Source organism: Mycteria americana, chromosome 6 (assembly GCF_035582795.1).
Source record: "Mycteria americana isolate JAX WOST 10 ecotype Jacksonville Zoo and Gardens chromosome 6, USCA_MyAme_1.0, whole genome shotgun sequence".
NCBI classification, from domain to species: Eukaryota; Metazoa; Chordata; class Aves; order Ciconiiformes; family Ciconiidae; genus Mycteria; species Mycteria americana.
Window position 1 is genome coordinate 35,243,418 of NC_134370.1, and position 21,927 is coordinate 35,265,344.

General features: G+C 44.3%; 1 protein-coding gene across 7 annotated transcripts in view; it reads right to left on the reverse strand.

Annotated features, from left to right (window-relative positions):
* Positions 1-1,047: 1,047 nt before the first annotated feature.
* The window catches only part of RTKN2 (rhotekin 2), a 52,513-nt gene continuing 31,633 nt past the window's right edge, over positions 1,048-21,927 (reverse strand). The window contains exons 12-15 of one of the 7 annotated variants that reach the window (XR_012776178.1): positions 21,339-21,407; positions 4,034-5,393; positions 1,992-2,303; positions 1,048-1,867 (exon numbers count right to left, since the gene is read on the reverse strand). Coding sequence is in view for 4 of the 7 variants with exons in the window: in XM_075505291.1 (XP_075361406.1) it covers positions 20,857-21,407 (551 nt within the window). In the remaining 3 variants the exon portion in view is untranslated. Of the gene's footprint in view, positions 1,868-1,991; positions 2,304-4,033; positions 5,394-14,353; positions 15,200-15,612; positions 21,408-21,927 lie in introns of those variants that run through there. The other 6 variants (XR_012776179.1, XR_012776180.1, XM_075505293.1 and 3 more) reach the window with 6 other exon arrangements.

Consider the following 21,927-nt stretch of genomic DNA (forward strand, 5'->3'; position numbering starts at 1 on the left):
GCTTCCTGCGCCGCTGCTCAAACCCTCCGTCCTCCGCAGAGAGCGCAAGGCACTCTCCTCCTCTTGCAGGGCTTCCTTGGGTTTTTCTGGTGGTGTTTTTGTTTGCAAGCTCCCCAAAAACCAGCCAGGCAAAGCAAGCCCCCCACCCCCCACCCCCCCCCGACGTCTCTGGAGCTCTCAAAGGAGGAATAAAGCCATTTGTTTCTAATTATATTTGGCAACCGCTCAGAGAATTTAGGACTAAAGCACGCAAATTTTTTGCTCCTGATTAAAGCACTTGACCTCATAAGCAAAAGGCAAAGATTTCAACACACATCCACAAGTAGGCTAGGAACAAACTGCAGAGAAAAGACCAAAAAACCCCCCTTTGCTTAGATACACAAAATAATTCATTATGAAACAAAAGGCAGAATATTTAGTGCATAACTCGATCTTGCCTAGGGCTCAGCTAACCACCCAATTACTGCTTTTAAAGCGGAGAGCGCTTACTCCGAGCTAACACGTGCGCAGCAAAGGCCCACACGCTCCATCGAGCCCACGGCGCGCACGTGACTGAGACCCATTTGCTGCCTGGGGGAAGAAAGCATCTTCCGTGGGACCGCACCGGCTTGCCTGGCCCCGGCACCCAGCCGGCAGGACGGCTGGGACAGGGCCCAGTGGCAGGGGGTACGGGAGTTGTTGTCATCTTTTTTTTTTTTTTTTTTCCCCAGGCTGAAATACTTTCTGCCCATCAGGAGAAGGATGCAGCATTCTCGGTGCCTAATTTCAAGCAGTGGCTGCCCTGGGGTGCCCTGGGGTGCCTGGGACAGCGAGGCAGACCCTCTTTCCTTCCTTCCACCCATCGGCACGGGGTGACGCAGCGTCCAGCTCCCGTGTTTACTATTTTTCCCAGCTTTAATAAGGGCTCAAGGATGTGTCGCAACTGCAGAAAAGTCAGCTGGCTCCCAACCAAGAGAAATAGCAATGATCTTGATGGCACCCTTTAAAATAGCAGAGAAACCAGCTCAAACAGAAATTAACTACCCTGTGAGGTTCTGTGGTCCATAAAATACTTCCCCCGGCTCCATGGTTTTAAAATAACATGAAAGAAATACTTTCCATAAAAAGTAGTTAACTAGCATACAGATTTTTTTTTAGTCATAATTCTGAGAGTCGTACCCAAACAAAATAGTTATACAAGCATTAAATTATACATTAAAGAAGGCTGATAAAGACAGCGAATTACAGAGCTACCATATAAGATTTCAGATATACAGATAGCAAGCATTATTAACATTTCTATTAAAGGTGACCTACAAAAGAGGGACAAAAATAATCTGTGCCACTTCTGATTTCTTGTGATGCAGGAGAAAGTGACTGTGAAACGGCTCCAGCCCAGCTGCCACCTAGTCCCCCTGTCATCATCCCTGTCTGCTTCCCCTCCCCGTCCTCCCCCCCCAAAATTAATGAAGGAGAGCAGAGGATTGCTTTGTGCTGGACTGCAAGTATCCAGGCTGATGTTCTGTGTTTTAGGTGGGTAACTTCCTTGGAGGGCATACAGTGGATGGTTTTCTCGGTGCTCACCTGAATCAGTGAGATGGTGAATTTTTAGCGGAGCGGGATTTTTTTTTTTCTCTCCACTTGACTGGGCACCAGAGGTTTGACCACGCGAGCAAAGGCGGCGACGGGCAGAGCAGGTTGCAGCAGGCCTGAGGCTGCCTTCCGATGGGTGGCTCCTGCTGGAGGACTTATTCTGCATCTGCCCTGCGGTGGCTCTTCCCCTGGGGGTTCCCGGTGCCGGTGAGGGCTGGTCCTGCGCTTCAGCTCTCCCTGGGGTGGGGGTACCAGCTGTCTTACCCCTCCAGCCACCTGCGGGCTTCCATAATGCCTGTGGGCATTAGGAAATATATAATTATAAAAATATATCATGAAATATATTAAATATATATTTATATAGATAAAAATATGTCTACTTTCATTATATAAATATATATAATAAAATACATAATTACCTCCGAGACTGCTGCTCCTCCGTCCCTGGTGGTCGGGATCGTTTAACAGGTTATTTGGTTGCTGTTAGTTTCAAAATTTATTGGGAAGAAACTGACGGAGAAATCGAAATACACGGGCCCACACAGAAACACACCATGACTGCACAAGCAGCATGTCCGCAGGTGATCAAGCTTACCAAACGAGGCTGCCCAAGCCCTGCAATGTATTTGCTTTTTCCTGCAGCCGCTGGGCTTGGCTGTTGGGGTGCTGCCACCGTCCTGTCCGGATTCCCACGGCGTTCGAGGAACTGTGGCCAGATGGGACCTGAATTCCTGATGGAGAAAACAGTCAATAAGGAGTGGGAAATATTGATTTATATACAACACTAACATATAGAGAGAGAGCGCGTGTGTGCGCTCTGCGTGGCTGCTGCACGTCTCCAAGGCTGAGTCCCCGCCGGGGTGGCAGGGGCAGCCGTCCTTGGCTCATGCCAGCAGGGTGTGAGGGACGAATCATTTTCTAAATGTCTTGTAAGCAAAGAAGTGAGACCAATACAAAATAATGCCAAAAAGAGGATTTCTGTTAACCTCTAAAACACCGAGGACTCAGCATTTGCCACGAAGGCAACGAGGTTAAGAGGCCCACTGGTATTTTTGCACTGGAGTGGCTTTCCAGGAGGAGCTGGTGATGGTGTCTTGTGGCAATATTATCCAGAAAAGAAGAATTCAGCTCTATTTTTCCTGATGTTTCAGTACAATTTTAGCGGGGCTAGGGTTGGGACAAAGCAAGTGAGGAGGAGGGCTGGGGTGAGGCGGATTCTCGTGTGGGGCAGCTGTCGGCAGAGCTCAGCTCCTGCTCTTGCAGGGCTGTGGGATCGAACACCGACACTTCGGAGTCGCACACCCGTCTGTGAGCAGTGTCTGTCCTGCTCTATTGCTGCAAACCAGACACCTTTGTCCCACCAGGGACGTGCTTGAAGCAGGTATCTCGCTCTGGCGCTTGGTCTTTGGCAGCACGGGTCCTGCCTGTATAATCCATCCGTAGCCAGGGTTAGGGGGGCTTGCAGGAGTGCGAGGTGCGGGTGGTTTTATACCAGCTTCTCTGTGCAATGCAGAGCATTTGGGCTTTAACTTTAGGTTATTAATATACCACGACTCCAGATTTCCAACTGTAGCCTGTTTTTTTTCTGTACCATTAGCAGCTGCTTTGTGGTGAGCAGAGCATTTCATGTACCATTAGTGTTTGTTTTCATCAGAATTTCCTAAGCCCCGTCATTCCCAGATTTTCATCAGAATCTCCCAAATATTTCTAATGCCTAGATGGGTTCCTAGAAGGCTGGGCTTGGTTGCCTCATGATAAAAGTATGTTCCTCTTTCCACAGCTGTTCTAAAAAGTTGTTTTAGCATTGTCTGTGAAGGCCTTGGTCTAAGGGCAGTAAGCAGACAGGCGCTCTGCTGCAGCCAGCCGTCCTGGCTGAAGCTTTCCAGTGTGTCCCAGAGCCTTGCCAAAGCTTGCTAGATGGTTCCTGAGCTTCTGCCTCAGCCAGACTGGAGGTGGTAATTTTCATAAGTAAATGTTGGGTATCTCCGTTCCTAGGAGCCCAGCTTGGTTTAGATCACCTCCTGTGCTTGTGCATTGCTCGTTTATCTTACAGCATGTAATGCTCAGAACGAAGCTTGAATAGAGCGAAAAAACCCTGCGTAGGCTTTTGAGCTGAGTAAGGTGCCTGCAAAGGAGCAAATAGCACTCAGGTGCAACGTGTGGCTGAAGCAGCGGCGGGCCGAGGCACGTTGTGCGCAGAGCGGCAGGTGAAACGCGCGGGTCCCCGGGCACACAAAGCGCAGGCAGGGTCCCTCAGGCAGCTGCCAAAGCGAGCGGGTTCCCCGGGAGGCTGCGGGAGCACCTGGAGCGCTCGCCCTGGCCGGTGGGTGACCTGGGGGCCAGGTGGCCACGGGGTGGCCTTGTAGACCCTCCGGCAGCCTGTCTTCAACAAGCACGAGAGGCCCTTTGGAGAAAGACTTTGTGAAGTGTTTTGTCAAACACGCCACCTTTTAATACTTACAAAAAGCGTCCCCATCAGCAAGACCAGAAAAGGCTGCTGAAGCGTGCTGCGGCTGAGCACCCATCTGCTTCGCCATCACGGATGTCTTGTCTCGGGACGTGAGAACTGCATGATAAAATCCCGTTCCCTGCTGAAGAGCAGGACGGGGCGGGGGGGGTGTACAGTTAAAAACTGCTGTACGGTTCTCTTTTCATTTTCAGTGGCTTTTGAATTAGGCAAAGCAGATCATTCATTCAGATGCAATTTTGTCTGATACGAAAGCGAGATAGCCGGCACCTCAGTGAGATTAGCCAAATCCATTTCAGCGCGGACAGGTTTCCGACCTGAACCAGATTGCCTACAGGGCTGCTGCGGCTGTGACTCTTTGCCAAACTTGTACAAAACATCTCTAGAAGGCAGAAGAGAAGGGTCTTAACTGCCGCGGTGAAGGGAGCGGCCTCGGAAGCGGGAATGGGAAGGCAGGGGTGTTAACTCGTTAAGGCATTACATATGTCAAAGGGAAGGGCGTTTTGCTTCCCATAACTTAAAATGTGGCGTGGAATGCCTTCAGGTGTCACCCTCAGAGCACCGCCGCCCCTTGCAGAGGCAGACCCTGAACCCCCTCACTTTCCATCCGCCGTGCCCTGAGCCGCAGGATCTCCAGGGTGCAGGGGAGCTCTGAGAAAGCAGCCATTACCCCGACAGTCCCTCCGTCTTCCCCTGCATCTTCTGCTTTCAGCTGCTAATGGAGATGGAGGAAGAACTCCCAGAGCGGAGCCACCAGTTGCATTTTCCACTGGCTGCAGTTGGAGTGTGTGTTTGTTTGTTTATCCCCCTCTCCCTCCGCTGGTGCAGGATAGCTCTGCTCAGAAGGAGCATCTGTTCTTCATTTAGAGGCAGCGCTAAGCTACTTTTGCAACGGGATTGATGGAGGCAGAAGGAGGTCAAAAGATTTATCCAAGTTCAGAGGAGTCCCACTAAATAGCTTGCCTGTAGCACCTATCGATTTTCGGTCCTCCTTCGTTCAGAGGAAATACTGGATCAAGGAATTGAAATCAGCATGGTAGGGAACTGCGGTTCCCAACTCTGTCCAGCTTCAGCTTTTCGGACGGGCCCTTATAAGGTTACGTAATGAAAATCCCAGAAAGGGCAAAGGAGCTGGACACTATCAGAATTAGGCTACATCTCCATATGGATCAGACGCAAAGGAATTACAGCTGCGCGCTGGATACTTCGAACAAAGCAACAAGGTAACTTGGACTAGAAATCCTGCAGCCCCTCCATCTCCGGTGGGCTCGCTGAGGGCTCTGCGCTCCCGCTGCACCCTCCTGGTGCCACCTCTTGTCTTGGTGCCATCCCCGCTCTTCAACACTGCTCCTCCCTCTGGTGAAACAGGATTTGGATACATTATTAATTTTCATTCTTATTATTCTTTCCAAAACCAACTTTTTTTTTTTTTTTTTAAATTCCACTGCATTGCTGTATGCGCGGTTGCTTTGCTGTCTCCCTACGCAGTGGCTCTGTCTTAGGCAGGGTGGTACGGCCGTGCGTGAGCTCTAGAGGCAGGTAGGATGATCAAAAGCTTCCCCAGAGATACCCATGTCCTAACCAGGCATAACAAACCACCAGTAGCCTCCGGACGCTGAGAAAGAGGGAGAAACCAAGAGTACAGGCAGCAAGGTCAAAGTAATAAATTGTGGTGAAATACTTCAGCAATGGAAAATAACTTGGCCAGGTGCCATGGGCAGCGATGGTTTCCTTGTACCCTCCGCACCTTGCCCAGCCAGGCACGCACACCCCCCCCAGGTTTAATGCCCAGTAGAAATGGGCACTGCCTAGTGGTTTTGCAGCTGGAGCCGCTCTTCCCCCAGTCTTTTTTGGAGGGATCAGGGGCTGATCTTCCTGTCCACCAAAAAATATGTACTCTCCAATCTTCCCCTTTCTGAGGGCTTCCTTTTTCTCTCTACTTTTTTTTTCTCATGTGCCACATCACTTTTTGTTTTAATCTCCCTTCTTATTTCCCGTCAAAGGAAGGTTCATCAGTTTTTGCGGACGAACGTCTCTCCTCGGAGCAGGCAGACCGGTACCTGTTGCTCTGAGGGTGCCCGGAGCAGCTTTGCCCAGTGGGAGCAGCCACGGCCAAGGGCTGTGTGCCACGTGCTCTGCGGGGCAGGGGCACCCTGGGGTCCAGCACTGAGCCCTCTCTGTAAGATCCCTTGGGTAACCGAGCAGCGCAGCATAACTCTGAATCAACCGCGTTAACTAGGCAGCGGAGCTCCTGCTTGGCGAATTAGGCCTCCTGAAAGCAAGCTGTATTTGCTGGACCAACGCAGTGTACGATGCTGTGATGGCTACGCTGCTTCTCTTGCCCGGGCTGGTTGTTCTGCAGAGCCGTACCCATCGCCGTGTGCCAGATCGTCTGGAGCTGAACTGGGCATCGCCGCATAGCACCCTGCTGCAGCGCACGGATGTAGCCTCACCTCGACCAGCACAGAAAATGCAGCCAGCGACTTAGCAGCAGTGGCCCACGGCCAAGTGAGAATTGCTTCATTGACATGGTTGTCTTCACCAGGTGGGCAGCCCTGAGTTTTGACATTGGTGTAACCTAGATAGATGGTCATAAGTATTGGAAAAATTCTGCTCATGCCATTTTATTTTATTTTATATCCTTTTCCTTATCCAATTGAGAAAACAGGAAGAGGGGAAAGAATTAACATGTCACTTCTTGGATCCAACTAGCTGAGAAACACCAGGCAGATGCAGAAGCTGGGAGTCACGTTTTACCAGCGCTGGGACTGTGCTGCAGGGCAGCCCGTGCCCCACGAGCCCCGGCCGTCCGGGCTCCCAGCGTGCGCAGCTTCATAGGCTGCTGACAGTGCTAAAACTTACACGCGTGTGCCTGTGTCTGGCTGTGTGCGCACATGTATGTGCGCACAATAGACAGCACACGGACTATAAAACTTCAGCCTCAAGTTAATGGTACGATTTTTATCTGGAATATGTAGGGATGCAGTCTCTGTTCCTCCGTCCTTCCTCTTCACCGCCTCTGAATTACATTCGCTATACTGCAGTGGCCACTTCTTAAACACTCTGGTGTAGGTCATACTAATCTGCAACATTTTGCTCTGGCTTTCAAACCTGTCCTGAAAGGTTTGCAGGCTGGGCGTTGGGTCACTGCACTGAGGAGTGACCACGCTGCAAACCTCAGCTCTTCGGAGGAGTTCGGGTGTGACCTCTTGTCTGCAAAGGCTGAGACATCCCTGTGCTCAGGTCTCATATCTGCCCATCTCTATCTATTATGCCCAACGATTCTACCAGTTGTCCTGCAACATGCCACACGGGAGAGCGTCTGTAACCCACCCTGAACAAACGTGCGCTCGCGCTGCCTGCAAAGATAATCATGTAAGAGTTGTGCTTTGTAATGACCTGACTGCTGCTGGCTTGTACTGTCTGGGTTAGCCTGCTGTTAACACCTCTGTCCACCCACAGTGATAGAGGGGGTTTGGTGGTGAAGGGAAGCACGAGGGGTGCAGAGCAAAGCCGAGCTATTAGAAGAAAAATGCTCAAACACCTACTGTCATGGGGAGCGGAGGGATATTATCCAAGTTCAGTATTTCGTATGAAGACAATTCATTGCAAATGTCTCACAGCTGAGCCAGGCGCTTCCCCTCTGCTGGACTCTCACCGGGAAAGAAGGCCTGCTAAAGTATATGTGCTCCAATGATTTCTAATTTCAAGCAGCTTGGAGGCACCCGTAATGCAGTTTGGCTTGTGCTTGCTGCCGTAGGAGCATGGGAAGACTGCATGTCCACAGCCATGGTGAGAAACCTGACCGGCAACATTTCATTGACTTCCATCAAAGCTGCGAAGGGGTTGGAAGGAAAACAAGTGCCTGACAAATCTCTCCCGCACTATGGTGAACACTGCTGAATGGAGCTGGTTAGCCTTCCCAGGGAAACTGGGATTTATCCAAATACCATGCTTCGTGGAGTGGTGAAAAGACAGATTTCACTGTGGTGCCCTGCTACGTGTGTCCCTCTCCTGGCTGTCCCCGCACCGGCAGCTGCTGTCCTGCATGGCCCCTCCAAGCTGCACTGCAGGCTGCACCCACCCTTCGCAGCCGAAAACCTTCCAGCTGCTCCTGAGTTACTCAGGCCTGGCTTTCTGTTTTTTCCTTATGTGTGTGAACAGGCCTCGCGCTCGGAGCCTCCAGGCATGAAGGCAGTGTAAATGAAAGCATAAACACGGCTATTCTCATTAATAGATGTGCCGAGTGCGGTGTGCTGCAACTTAGGCAATCCTGCTTTGAATGAGCGTGAGGAATTCATAGAATCCTCATAAATCTTGATCGTTTCACTTTCATTGAGGGTTTTTATTATTCCTTTTTTAATTTTGTTTGCCTTTTTTTTTCCCCCCCATTAATCATTCTCTTGTTCAGAAGTTTCCTCTCTCCAGCGAGGGAGAATTAAAAAGCTCTGCTTGGCAGAGTCGGTGAACCGCACCAGCTGCATACTAACGAGGACGAGGACAGCTCTCGAGCAACATGTGGGCAAAGAAGGGATGCAGCCACTCGCTCCAGCACATAGCCTTCAAGAAAAACCTGGATGCTCTTTGTGAGCAATGCGGCTACCTGAAGGAGTAACCTGGTGCTAACCTCGGTCTCGCCGGCTTGGGGGATACCATTGCGAGCATCGTGACATTTGGCCATCTGTGTCATGCTCCAGCTGCTGGTGTCCTGCAATTAACCATATTTTTATGTGTGTGATCTACCCCTTTGGCTGACCTGCTCACTTTTAAAAGGTCCAGTACCTCGAAGCACTCTCAGGTAACCACTCTTCTTAGATAGCACACCAGGAAAAGCAGAGGTGGGGTGGAAGGAAAGGGGAATCAGAGTATCCCCTCAGACACTGGGAGCCGGCCAGGGCGGAGATGACGAGTGGGACAGGCCCTGAAGTAAGCTACAGAGGAGATGGGGCTGGAGGGGTGCTGGAGCAAAACCTCAGGGTGAAGCTGTAAGTGCGCCAACACTGAAGCACGGTGCTTTTGCTTTAAACAGGTAATTTGTGGGGTTGTGTCTAAAACCACTATTTTCATGAATCTCAAGTTTCATTTATAAAATAGCCTTGGAGGAGAAAAGAAAAGCCCCTGCAGTGTGACCTACTGGACTGAATAGCCAAAATGTCAGTACAAATAATATTCCATGACTTGTTTAAAGCCAGCTGCCTCAGTGTTAGGATCCGGGGTTAGCAAAGAGGAATATTCTTAGCAAAGAGTTGTACTTACAAACTGGCTTTACTAGCACATACCTGGTAGCCTGTAGTCTCAGTCAAATGCTCATCTTGTGGAAAACATCAAGGCAGGCGCATCAAACTTGAGTCCTGCCGACACCCAGCACCATCGTCTCTCGTGCCAGTGGGGCAGCCCCCCCCAAGGGCGGGAGCAAGGCTGCAAGGGAGCCCACAGACCAAGGCCAGCCTTGGCTCCCGGCCACCGGGGCAAGGACCCTGCTACCCCCTGCGGCTCTCGGGGCCAGGAGTGTGTCAGCCCACTCCTGAATGACGGCCTTCAGGGTACGTGTGCATCAGGGACGTGAGGACTGGGAACGTGAAGCGGTCTCATCCCGACAGCGTCGGAGGAGGTGGTCACCACTCAGCTCATTTGCCTCCCCCTGCTCTCCAAAAAGCAAACAAAAAAAAGAGCAGGTTTTGGGCTATAAGCAGCACTGACCCTGCAGCCTCTGACCACACACCGCATCACCGGTGAGGTGGCTTTGACATGTCCGTTGCCCCAGCATTATGTGCCCTGATTATTTTCTTTTTAATAGTAGTTAGGTGGTTAATTACCTGAAGGTTGCAAGCTGAAGTCTTATTTTTCATACGTGACTTCTTAGTAATTAAATTACCCCAGTTGCTATTACATAATGTAACTAAGAGCTACATGATTTTAAAAGAATAGTCAAATTTGACAGACAGTTTAGAGTAATTTCATTTTATATTGGAGCCTAATGCTAAGAGATTGCACAGAAAGCAGAAGGCAGCTGCCTGGAATAGTTTGAAATTAGCGTGTGGTAACCAACAACTATTATTATTGTATTACTGCTTGTATTTCCCAAATGGAGAATTAAATTTCTATAATAGATACCATTTTAACAAAGAAAAAAAAAGTATTTTCTTCTTCTGGCAAGAAAAACTCTTTTAGGAAATGATACCATCGAATGTGCATTTCCCAAGTGAGGGGGCGAAAAAACCCCAGCGTTGCAAGATTCCTTTGCACAGGACTTCAGCTTTCCACAGATGCCACTGCAGGATTGTCTGAGGTTTCTTCTAAAGAGCTTGCAGAAAGGTAGATTTATTATTTAGAGATGAGAACAAGCTAATTAGCTTTTTGAGCTATGCTACACATTCGCTGTAACTGCATTTAGCTTGGAATTCAGCATTCACTTGCCAAAAATGAGACGTTCCCTTTCCCCTGCGAACTGACGAGCCCGAGTGTGCTGTTTCTGCTTCTTAACATGCGTCTAACCAAGAACAGTGTGGAGAATTACAGGGCTGGTGACTAGGAACACAGGATCACATTTCAGGCTCTTGGAGCTTAATATGGGCCAGTAAATTTTTTTACCTTAATTTTAACAGGCTTTTACTTCTGCATATCAGTTTACATGGGAAGGCAGGCTCAGGCATGGGGACCTGGGCACAAACCTGATCTCCCAGCCAGACCTAAAAGTAACTCAATCAGTGCATCTTTAATTTGAAATGCTTGATGACTAATCTCTTGTTTTCTTTAATTAATGATCTACAGTTAATCATTATGAATGGTAAATAGTCTGTTTCGGCATTGATAGTGAGATTTCCTATGGGAAAATCTTCCCATATAGCTTTAATTTAAATACGCATTTTCACATCGCACTTACCAAATCCCTACCTTTATGCTATTGCATGATTACAGGTCCATTAACTAATCACATTTGACAACTTGTTTATTGAGGGGAGCAACTATTTTACATCTCTTGCCTGGGAAAGAAAATACTCTAACAAACAATTATTCAGCAGCTGCAATCATGGAGCACTGAATTAATTGCTTTGAAGATCTCAGTCAAGAAGATCTTGATAAAAATCAAAGAAAATGCCGTATGACAGAATGCATGAATGAGAGTGCCAGAAGGGAGTCCGGCTCGGTAAGCTGCAGCCCTGCTCCGGGGAGCATTCAATGAGAATCGCACCTTGAAACGCCGGACTGCAACAGAGGAGGCGGCCGTGGAAAAGCTCATTTGCTTGTTTGTTCTTTTAAGCTTTAGTTTATCAAAAACAGAACGTACACATAGAATTTGATTATAGGATCAGGATGCTGCTTAAAAGGGCAAACAAACCTGAGCACCATCAGGTCTATAAAGGCTGGCACATGGATAGTGCATACATATAACCTCTGTGGCTGACTTCTCCTGCCACACAAATAATTAACCCAGAAGGTATTGTGAGGCTTAATGATTATAAAGCACTTCAAGGCTTTCTCCCAAAGGAAGCTGCTGTGATTGCACTGGAGTGGGATAAAAAGCAGAGCAAGGCATGTGGGAGTCTCGGCTCTGGACCTGGCTGGGCAAAAGTGTCTCAGTGCGCAGCGGTGCCCGGAGCCGGGCGCTGGGGAAAGGCAGCAGTGCCGGCACCGTTCGCTCTCTGCCGCGTGTCCAGGGCGGCGTCAGGAGAGTTTGCATCTTGAGTGCATATTGGCGCTTTGTTGGGACTAGAGCATTGTGGAAAATAGTGGGATCACTGCTGAAGCTTGATGCAAGTACTGAAGACATCAGTTGGAAAGGAGTTTCTGATCTCTCTTCAGCTCCTTTGTCCGTGGGGCATTCACTGGCGTGACTGCTGCTCCTTCCACAGCATGAGAAGGATCACAATGTCTCCCATGAGACAGTCCCAAACTCTGCTCCGTGGACAAGTCACAGCCTGCAACGCACTGGCCAAACACAAGGCCACACTTCCTTCTTTCAGCTGCTGTACCTCACGTGCTTTGCAAGCCAGCTGAGATGAAATATGTTCCTGCCAGATAAGACTAATTCCTACAGCGACACTGAAAGCGAAGGAGAGCTTAATGGTTCAAACCCCTCTGTTTAAGGGGCTTCGAAAGTGAAGTACGAGGACTAAACAATATCATCTCTGAATATTATGTCACTATAAAAAGCTGAAAAAGTTGCCCAGTAAGCTGAAGGGTAGTGATAACGTCAGGCAGCTTTGCAGAAGACATCCTAATTGAGCTTCTGTGGGTCACATGAAACTCCTAACACAGTCAGCTTTTCAAACTGCCCTGGTCTTACATTAAAAATATCTTTGTTAGCGTCATCTCTCTAGAAACGGGGAGAACTTGAATTCTTTTCCCTTTCCTGCATGCCCCCAGTTCAGAAGAGCCTGTGAGGATGGCGGTATTTAGGTCATGGTCATGAAACGCTGCACTGTTTTGCCAAATGCAGCACCACTAAGGACTAATGCCTTAAAAAGTGTGATGGAAACTACCGTCACTACTGTCCCTATTTATAGGCGAGGAGCTGAGAAGCCGTGGCCCTTGCATTGGCTCTTGTTTAATATAGGCGAGAGCCCAAACTGAATTTATACACTTGTAACTATATACCCTGATTCAAATAATTGTTTCTGCAGTACCCCCTTGGCTCTCTTTAATGCTTCAATAAGAGGCAGATGGAGCCGAACTCAGTAATTGGCTCTATCTTTTCCTTTTTTTTTTTGCAGGTATGGTTGACAGAATTTGCCATGCCGAAGGAAACATGTAGAAAAAGGCAAGTAAACAAATTGTTGCTGCTGAAGTTTCTATTAATCACTCTAGCAAGCTGTAGAGTAGCAGAAGACTGATATGTTCTGGTTTATCCTTATGAAAAATGTAAATAGCAGGTTACGCATTAATGCTTGGAAATCACTAAGTTCACTTGCCAAGGAATTATACAATTATTTTAAATGGATAAATGGAAAAGTATGCATCGGTCTGTAGGCTTAACTGGCTATTGCATGAGCTGGGATAAACCTGAGTTAGTCCCAAGACAGCAGACCATTCTTTACTGAAGGATAATGATCAAGCAAATATGTAAGAAACTTTCTAATGAGGTCATGAGTAAAATGTGATGTATTATTAGACACACAAATGAACTCTTATTAAAACAATAAAAAATTCTGATCTATTAAAGGCATGGTATAGTAAATCCAATTTGACCGGGAACTGTGTGTAGAATACCATTATTAGGATTTGTCCTTAATAAAAAGCTTCCCATTTACTTAATAAATTTTAAGTGAGACTCTCCTAACTTTGAGCAAAGTTTCTTCCATGTTTGAAGAGCTAGTCTGCCCCATGTCATTTCAAATGGCCCGTGCTGTGAGATAAAGCTACGTCGGTGAGAAGAGCAGCTTTGTCCTCTGCGTTCAGTCAGTAAGTCTGGATCCAGGAGAAAGAAGGCAAAGTTGCCATAGGCCCTGGATTTTCCTGCAAGCCAAATACATGGGCTAAGAATCTGGCAGCTCAGTACTTCAACAATTGTGACTCCGGCTGATACATCCACATCATGAGAAGGTCAGTTAAATTGCTCTCAGTTTATTTTAACAGCTCTCAACCCTTGAGTACAGACATGAGGGACTGAAGAGTAATGACCACTCAAAACCAAAGGAAGTAAAGCAGCTGCTGCCGTCTGAAAAACAAATGTTGTGTGGACAAAGCAGCTTACTTACACCAGCTACACATCCATAACATTTTTCCTGCTATTGAGAAATTTGTAAGTCAGTTGTTAAGCTCACCATAACAGCACTAGGATCTTCTTTTCTTTCCTAAGGTGCATCTTTATTTAAGCACAGACCATTCTGGCCATAGAGCAACGGAAACATTTTTGTTTGGCTTTCGCTAATGCAGAATAAGCACCTAAAACAGAGACAATACTAATGAACGTATTGTGCTCTTGTAAATCAAGAGTACCCCTGAGCTAGAAGTGTGTATTCATCTCTGGGCACCCAGCTCAAGAAAGATATCATCAAAATACATGTGGGATTTTGAAATAGACACTAATTAGAAAATGGAAAATATAATCCAAAGAAAGATGGAAAAGAGTGGGACAGTTTGCCTTCAGGGTAAAAAAACTTAAGCAAAGATATTTGTATTGTGGTACCACCTTTATAGCCAGTGACAAAAAATGGAAGGTGATGGACGATTACAGACTCTTTCCCTCTTAGCAAAAAAAAATACACAAATTTTAAAGTTTGGAAAGAAAACTCTTGTGGCATATCATCAAACTGCAAGTTCTACGAGGCAACAGTGATGCCAAAATTTAAGTAAATTAAAAAATACAATTTTTTACTTCTAACAGCCACTATGAATTCATGTCCAGACACAGACACGCAGTGAAACTTTAACAGGATAAAAGACTTCCCACGTCTGCATAGAAGAGCCTGTAATTACTAAGGGCTAGGGAGAAGCTGTCTGGGTATCAAACACAGCTCCATAACTTCCTTCTGCAGGTATTCCTCTGTCACCTTCTGACACAGGTGACACTGGACAATATTAAAAAAAAACCCTCAGGTGAGACAATGTATGTTATAATTCATATTCTTTTGTAACTATTTTGGAAGAAGTTTAAAGAAATGTGAAGAAAAGCCTTAACAGAATAAAAGACACTTCACTAGTTACTATAATTTTTCTCCCTTTGGGGAGGTACATAAAGAACATTTAGAAAGCTATCTTGATATAAAGATCTTGAAAGATTGTTTTTTCCCCATGAAAACCAATTTATTTTGATGCCTCGCAAACAGATTTTTCTGTGAGTGTATAATACATATATGGAAAGATTACAGTATAACCATTTGCTAATGGTTATAGGAAGAGATCGTCATCTCTTACTTTACTATGATCCCTTAAAGCAAACTGCAGCAACTTTATCTGCAGCATGATTTTCATTAAAGCTGCATTGGCTTGCCTTGCAATTATCGATCACACTTTGTTTTTTTCATGGGCTCTTAAATCAGTCAAATATTCTAAAATTAAAATGTCTAACAATTCCCTCTACGTTTATTACAGTTCTTTTACGATAATTGGGCCAAAAGAATACTTTACTTGAGTGGCACAGTTAGCTTTAAATTAGCAGCACTACACCAAGCTCTAGCCAGTGAGGCGAACAGGAGTTCCCCTTCAGCACAAAACTGCCTATGAAAGAAAAAAAATAAAGGATGGTATTAGTAGTGTCAGTGGCTCATTTATGAAGCCACCTTACAAAGCAGACGGAATGATGGAAATCTGCTTCAGGACACGTTTTCTAGCAAGACTATGAGAGAAGCAAGATACAACAAAATGTTTAGGCACATTTGTGGAAGCAAGGTGTATCTCGCATAACATTTCTGACTTTACATATTCACACAGAGATCTGTTGGATACATTGGACAACTAGTTGAGCAATCAATGCTAGCTGCCAAATGTTTTTTTTCTCCCTTCCTCCAGTTTAGAAAACTGAGGCCAATACTGTTTGCTATTGTCAGTACGAGCCCAGAGGGATACATTCAGCAGGCCCAGTAGAAAAGCAGCTGCCCATAAGTTCTCTGATTTACAGCAGCCATCACCCATGGTTTATAAACTGGAGTAAAGCTTAATGTAGATCTAGACTGAAGAAAATTACACCAAAACCCTTTTACTCAAGAAACGTTTTTAATTTCACTTGCATATTTTAACAGAAATACAATATGTTAGCAGCAAAAAAAGAAGATTTCTGTTCTAACATTTGACAGTACATTAATGTCCAAATCTGCATTTTTCTATTAAGGCAATCTACATTAATCGCAAATCAACTATGAATACTAGGACAGTATTTCCAACTATGTACAAACCACTGTAAAATAACTATTAATATAATTACCATAGAAAAAAATAAAATCACAATACTAGCAAAAATGTAAACATTTTAAGCTAATGTCCTTAAAATCGCAAAAGGTACCGTCTACCATTCCAAGACCAAGTGAACGGCTTAAGACATTAGGTATAATATAAAAAGTTACTAAATTAAGTCTTTGTTTAGTCAATATTTCAAAAGTTGTTCATGTTCTGTGAAATTTATTTTCAAGTTTGGACTAGCAATTGCTTTCAAGTTGTACTTCCTAAAAGAAGAGTTCAGGTTGACTATTGTCTCTGCCCGACTTCAAGATGGCAATCCCACTACTTGATTCTGCTTTTCAGCAGCAATTAATTCATTCCAGCAGCAAACAAGCAGGTACAATTTTCAGAGCAAATTCCTGACAAATTCCTCAGCAAAGTACCTAATGCCATGTGTAGTTCAGCAGTAGCAGATGCCACCAAAGTCTTCACCATGCTACACTGGGTAGTTTGAGCCATTCATTCTGGGTGCAGTGTCTCTGAACAAACACTGTTTTTCATGGACTCCACCGCCAGGCAGCAGCACGCCGACTTGCCTGCGCAAATGTGAACATGGGGCAATGGGACGCAAGGGCTGGGAGAAGCCACAGGCCTCCTGCTGTCTTCCAAGCTTTGTCCCAGCAGGAGGCTGGCTAATGTCACTTGTGCCTTTGTGAAATATTTCCTATTTCGGCATTGCGTATAGATGCTAATCAAATGACTTCTGGTATTTGATCACTGATATTTTGGGTCATGCAATTAAAGCACCTTCATGATTGAATGCAACTGAGAAGATGGGTTAGTGGGTACATTCTCTTTTAGTGCCCAGAAGCAGCAGTTAAATGGTTTCTACCCTGTCCCATAAGAAACAGGCTGTCTTCTACCTCTCTGCCTCTAGACTCCCCCTCATCTCCACTTTGAAGGATGACAGCTAACAGCTCCCCAGCCCCACGCACTACCAGTAGACGGGCTTCAGCAACCGCCTTGGGGCACGTCCTTAAAACCACACAGCCTGGGAAGTGAATCGGTGCAAAGTCTAAAACATCACTGTACCACACTGCGACATAGCTGGCTTCCTCCTATTAGAGTGCTTGGGTACAAGCAATTTATTGGTCTTAATTCCTGGTTTGAATAGTCATTCTTATTACAGTCAGGAAAACCTGAGGAAAAGAAACAGAGAGTTCTAATTTCTGAACAAGCCTATGCAATTATAAGGGACCAGTATCAGTAACAAAGGATTACAATTTGTCACTATATGGAAAAAGCCAAAAAATGTCAATTTTCCTCACAGATATATCTTCTAATTATACTCCTAAAATTGTGCTCTGTTTTTATTACTAATATTTATATTCTCTTGAATAGACAAAAACTGAGTACAAATGTATTTCCTACAACTGACTTTACTGTACAGCTAAGATCAGTGTTTGCTGGTAGCCTGCAGTTTTTATCAGTTAAACCAGCTTGCTTAACAGAAGACGCAAAGGCAATAATAAATGGCAATACAGAAGGGGGGAAAAAAAGAAAAGACTAAGTCAGTAACAATAAATACTAAAACCTGAAGTCAACTGATGCTTCATAACAGGGATTATATAGTGGTTGTTTAAAATAACAGAAACTACATTCAGTAGTAGAAGTCTTTCCAGCTGTAGGAGCCTAAATGTGCAATTATTTAAACAAGTCTCAACACTGCCATGACATTTCACAGGACTGTTAAGAACAACACTGTTCTGAAGCAGGATGATCAGGGTAATTAATGGCCTAGTTTCCTTAGTGGTGATCAGAGCAATATAGTGAACTGGCTCATATGAGTCTAATATAAGGATAGATATAAAATGTGAATCGACACAGCTTCATGGAGAATAGGTCTTGAACAACAGGTTGCATTTTACTCTGATATAGTAAGCTCGGCTTGCAAAGACACCTGCACTGAGGTGTTACCTGGAAGAACCCTAAGTCACCTACTGAAAACCAGATGAACATGTCATTTTCTTTAAAGTATTAGTACTAGATCAAATCAATATAGAATGTTATGTTGAAGACAGAAAACTAATTTCAAAACGCAGTATTAATAGGGAATCAGCAAGAAGTACAGTTGTTTTCCATCTTATTAAATTTTTTAAAGGCTCTGGGGAAAAAAGGGACACGAACTCAATGGCCTGTCTGTTTGCTTTTCCCCACCCCCCTACCCATGTCACTGATGTAATAAAAACTTATCACCTCTCTCTACAAACCTTGCCTTGCATTCAATTTTAAAAATCAATGATCTGGAAGAAACTGTAAGAATCACTTGCAATAAATTTGCAAAGGACGTGCAGACTGCTGGAGCAGTAAAGAATGAGGACAGGTCACTTATACAGAGCAATCTGGATCACTTCATGAGCACTATTTTAATGCTGGTAAAATACAGTGTATATCTCTAAGAAAAAATAAGATAGGATAATAAGAGGATGATGTACCACATTCTTGAAAAAGACTCTGAAGAGGACTTGAGCCATAAAAGTCAGCATCCAAGGCAATGCTTCCACAAAAAAAGAATAATACTATTTTTGAGGAAAGAGGGGAAGGAGATATTAACCAGAGTACGAGGATCACGTTATGTCTCTATATAGTCCTGATGGATCACTATTGACATGTGGCATCTAATTCAGATGTCACAGTTAAAAATATTTCAATACATGAGAAGTACAGAGAAGAACATGAAGATTAATTAGTCTTGGATAACATTCATTGCCATAAGAAAGTTAAGGAATTCAGTACATCTCATCAGAGAAAAGGTTAAAAGGCACATAATCATGATTTATAACTACACACAAGCAATTAGAAAAGCTGATACTACAGAGATCAATATAAGCAATCAAATGCATAAAAAGACCAAAATAACTTAAGGTGGAGCTAGAAATGCAAATAGAAAAATCAAGTGAAAAATGTACCTGGGGTAATTAGCCATTGCAACAGGAGGTATGAGTGAATTCTCATCACTTGAAGACTTTAAATTAATATTAAATGCCTTCCTAAAATATGTATGTTGAGTTCAAAACAAAGCCACTGAATTTAATAGAGAAACTGCTCGTTGAAATTCAATGGCCTGTTGAATTTAAAAATAAATCCTTATTATGGTGCCTTCTTGCCTTATATGTTTATGAGATTTATTTTGAAATGTAACAACTAAATGGAAGGGGGATACCAAGAAAAAGGTATTCTTTCTTTCCAGAGCACAGTAACATTTAAGGCTAGATTTAAAGCTAAATAAACTGCAACTGCATTTTGGAAAATACATTTTTCCCCTGTTTATTTTTCCTATTTCTTGTAAAGAGGTACACAGTCCACTTAGTCGACTGTGTCTGATTTACATAATCATGTAGTTATTCTTCAGATTTTCCATTCCTATTTTTAAACCATTCACAAACCATCCACTTAAGTAACAGCATGATTTATTGTAAGAATGATTATGGTTGTTTCAGAGGGAAAATGGAATGTGATTAAACGAAGAATGAACAAGGACATTCTAGAAATGAAGGGCTCTAATCCTGCGAAAGGATTTGTAAATGAAACCTGCCTCTCAAGCCCCATCCCAAATAGCCAATGAACTACTGAGGGAATTCAGCAGATACCTTTACAGCTGTGCAGCCAAGAGCTTAGCAGAAGACAAAAAATAGATAAAACAAACAAACCAACCACGCACACAATATCTTCTGGAGAAATGGTAAAGCTCCCAAAGCCATCCGCACTTTAGAGAAAAAAAAAAAAATTAACGAACTGTATGGATACACTCGCTGATATGACTCTCAACACAGGTCTGAATACCAAGGCTCTAGAGGGAGATCTGCAAGCAGACCTTTGCTCTTGGATAAGTTCCAGCATCTGAGATAAATGCATCAACCAAAGAAAGGGTTGGATATTTAAGCTGTGGAGCCAGGAGAACAGAATCTTTTCCGTATGCAATAGACGTTTTGCAGGTGCCACAGGAACCCTAATAACCCATGCATCTTACAAAAATGGTGTACAGTCTGATGGAAGAATATCGAAGTTCAATATTTTCACCTGAAGTACTTATTCTCTGCTATTTCAGAAAGAATGAGTGGTGAAAAAACCCTATTTGTTTACCAGTAACACTGCCATGTTTACAAACCAGCTACCTACCAGGAACAGCTGAGAGGCTCCACAAAGGAGAAGCTATGCTACAGAGCCCCATTCATCAGAAAAAACAATGATAAAAATGAAATCCTGAATAAGTGTTCATATGCAGTACTGCTTTTAAACGTTCGTGTTAGTCCGAAATAAGCAGCAGTGATGGATCACATTCTTGCTCATACACAGATAATCCTGGTCCATTTGGACAGCGTGTGCACCAGCAAGAACTTAGGAGATCCCACACTAAATTGATAGAACTGCTTCAGAAATTCCTATGGAGTTACAGAGCCATTCAGAAGAGCACAATAACTTTTCATAGTACTTTATCTTACAAGCAGTCGTTCCCAAACACCAAGGGAGAAATAAGAATATTTTAGGTGAAGCCAAGCATGAAGCCCAAGAAAATCAGCTTTGCAAGACCTGTGCTGAATGTGTGTAAAATTCCCACTTGAACTAGTCTGAGGAGCTACAGATGGGCTAAACTGAGGGACTGGTAGAAGGCAATGGTAACATCCCTGCCGCAGGGACACTGAGTTACCCTGAACACTGCCGGTTTTTCAAGGGGAAAGTACTGAACCACTCTTTTCAGAAGTACCGTTATTTCAGATAGAGATAACTCCCCCTGTTACTAGTGCAATTATTTAGATTTTGGCAATAATGCATATAGCTGAGACTGCAGCTAGCAGTAATGCCCCGGCTAAAAGGAAAAAAACTTTAGCCTCAATACTTATAAGCTATATGCTAAAATCTATTTTTACTCAAGAGTTATAGTAGAAGGCTAAGAAACTTAAAATTCCAGGGACTCTTCTAAGCTAACAATGTGTCTATGGCTACAACCATGATCTAGGGTCTAGCATTTCTGTGATGCATTTCTGTCGAGGGGTTGGTACTGGTTTGGTTTCAGACTCAGTCTTGTTAAGCAATGAAATGGGATTCCCATGGCCTGCTAAACTGCTTTTTCTACAAGGACCAATTTTGTGAGGAGCAGCAATGGGTGTCTGCAATTGCTGCATTTTCATAGATAACTTTGAATCAAAGGAAGAACTACTAGCAAATGTGCAGTTGGACTTCTCCCAGTTTTCTTTGCCCAATTGCTCTGTGTTCACCTGAGCTTTTGCACTGTACGGTGACTTATCGGAGGGTGGAGGTGGAGCTCTTCTTTTCTTTCCTCTGCTATCATCATTAGGACTTGTAGTATCTCTTTTTGGGCCCCGATGCATGTTTTTCTGAACAACCATCTCATGAGATCCATCAAAGAGTGAAGCCCATAGGGAACATGCAGACTCTTTTTGCTGGCCAAGCAGGAACTCACCATCACTCTCTTCGATTTTTCTTTGTATGATATCAGCTAAGCCCTCATGTTTCACTGGAGAATCAATGCCTGTAATTTTAAGGGATAGCAATTATCTTGGATTAAAACACTACCAATGATTTTACTGCTACCTATTTTGTTATTACTATTCAGAATACAAAACTGTATTAACTATGTCTCATGAAGTCTGGACTACTATTAAGAGTAAATGGATGAAATGGAAAAGATTACATATGCTTTCAAAGAGAGAACTGACGTGACAGGAGGGAACTGTTTTTGTGACAGCTGGCATTGAAGCAACAGGGTAGGCATTGATATTTCTTTCCAAGTAAAAGCAGAAAAAATAACGTACTACTAGGAAACCTATATGTATTGCATATTAAACATATTTTGTTGTATAATGCTTTGAAAATTTCATTTCACAGAAGGCCCATGAAAAAGTCTATGACTAAATATTCTTGTGCTTCTGGCCTGCAGAAAATGGGACATCTTTACATATATCGTTTTTCTTTATGTGCTTTAAGACTGTCTTGCCCCATTTCTTATCCCTCATACTGAGTTTTCTATGTATAAGAAGTAATACTAGCCT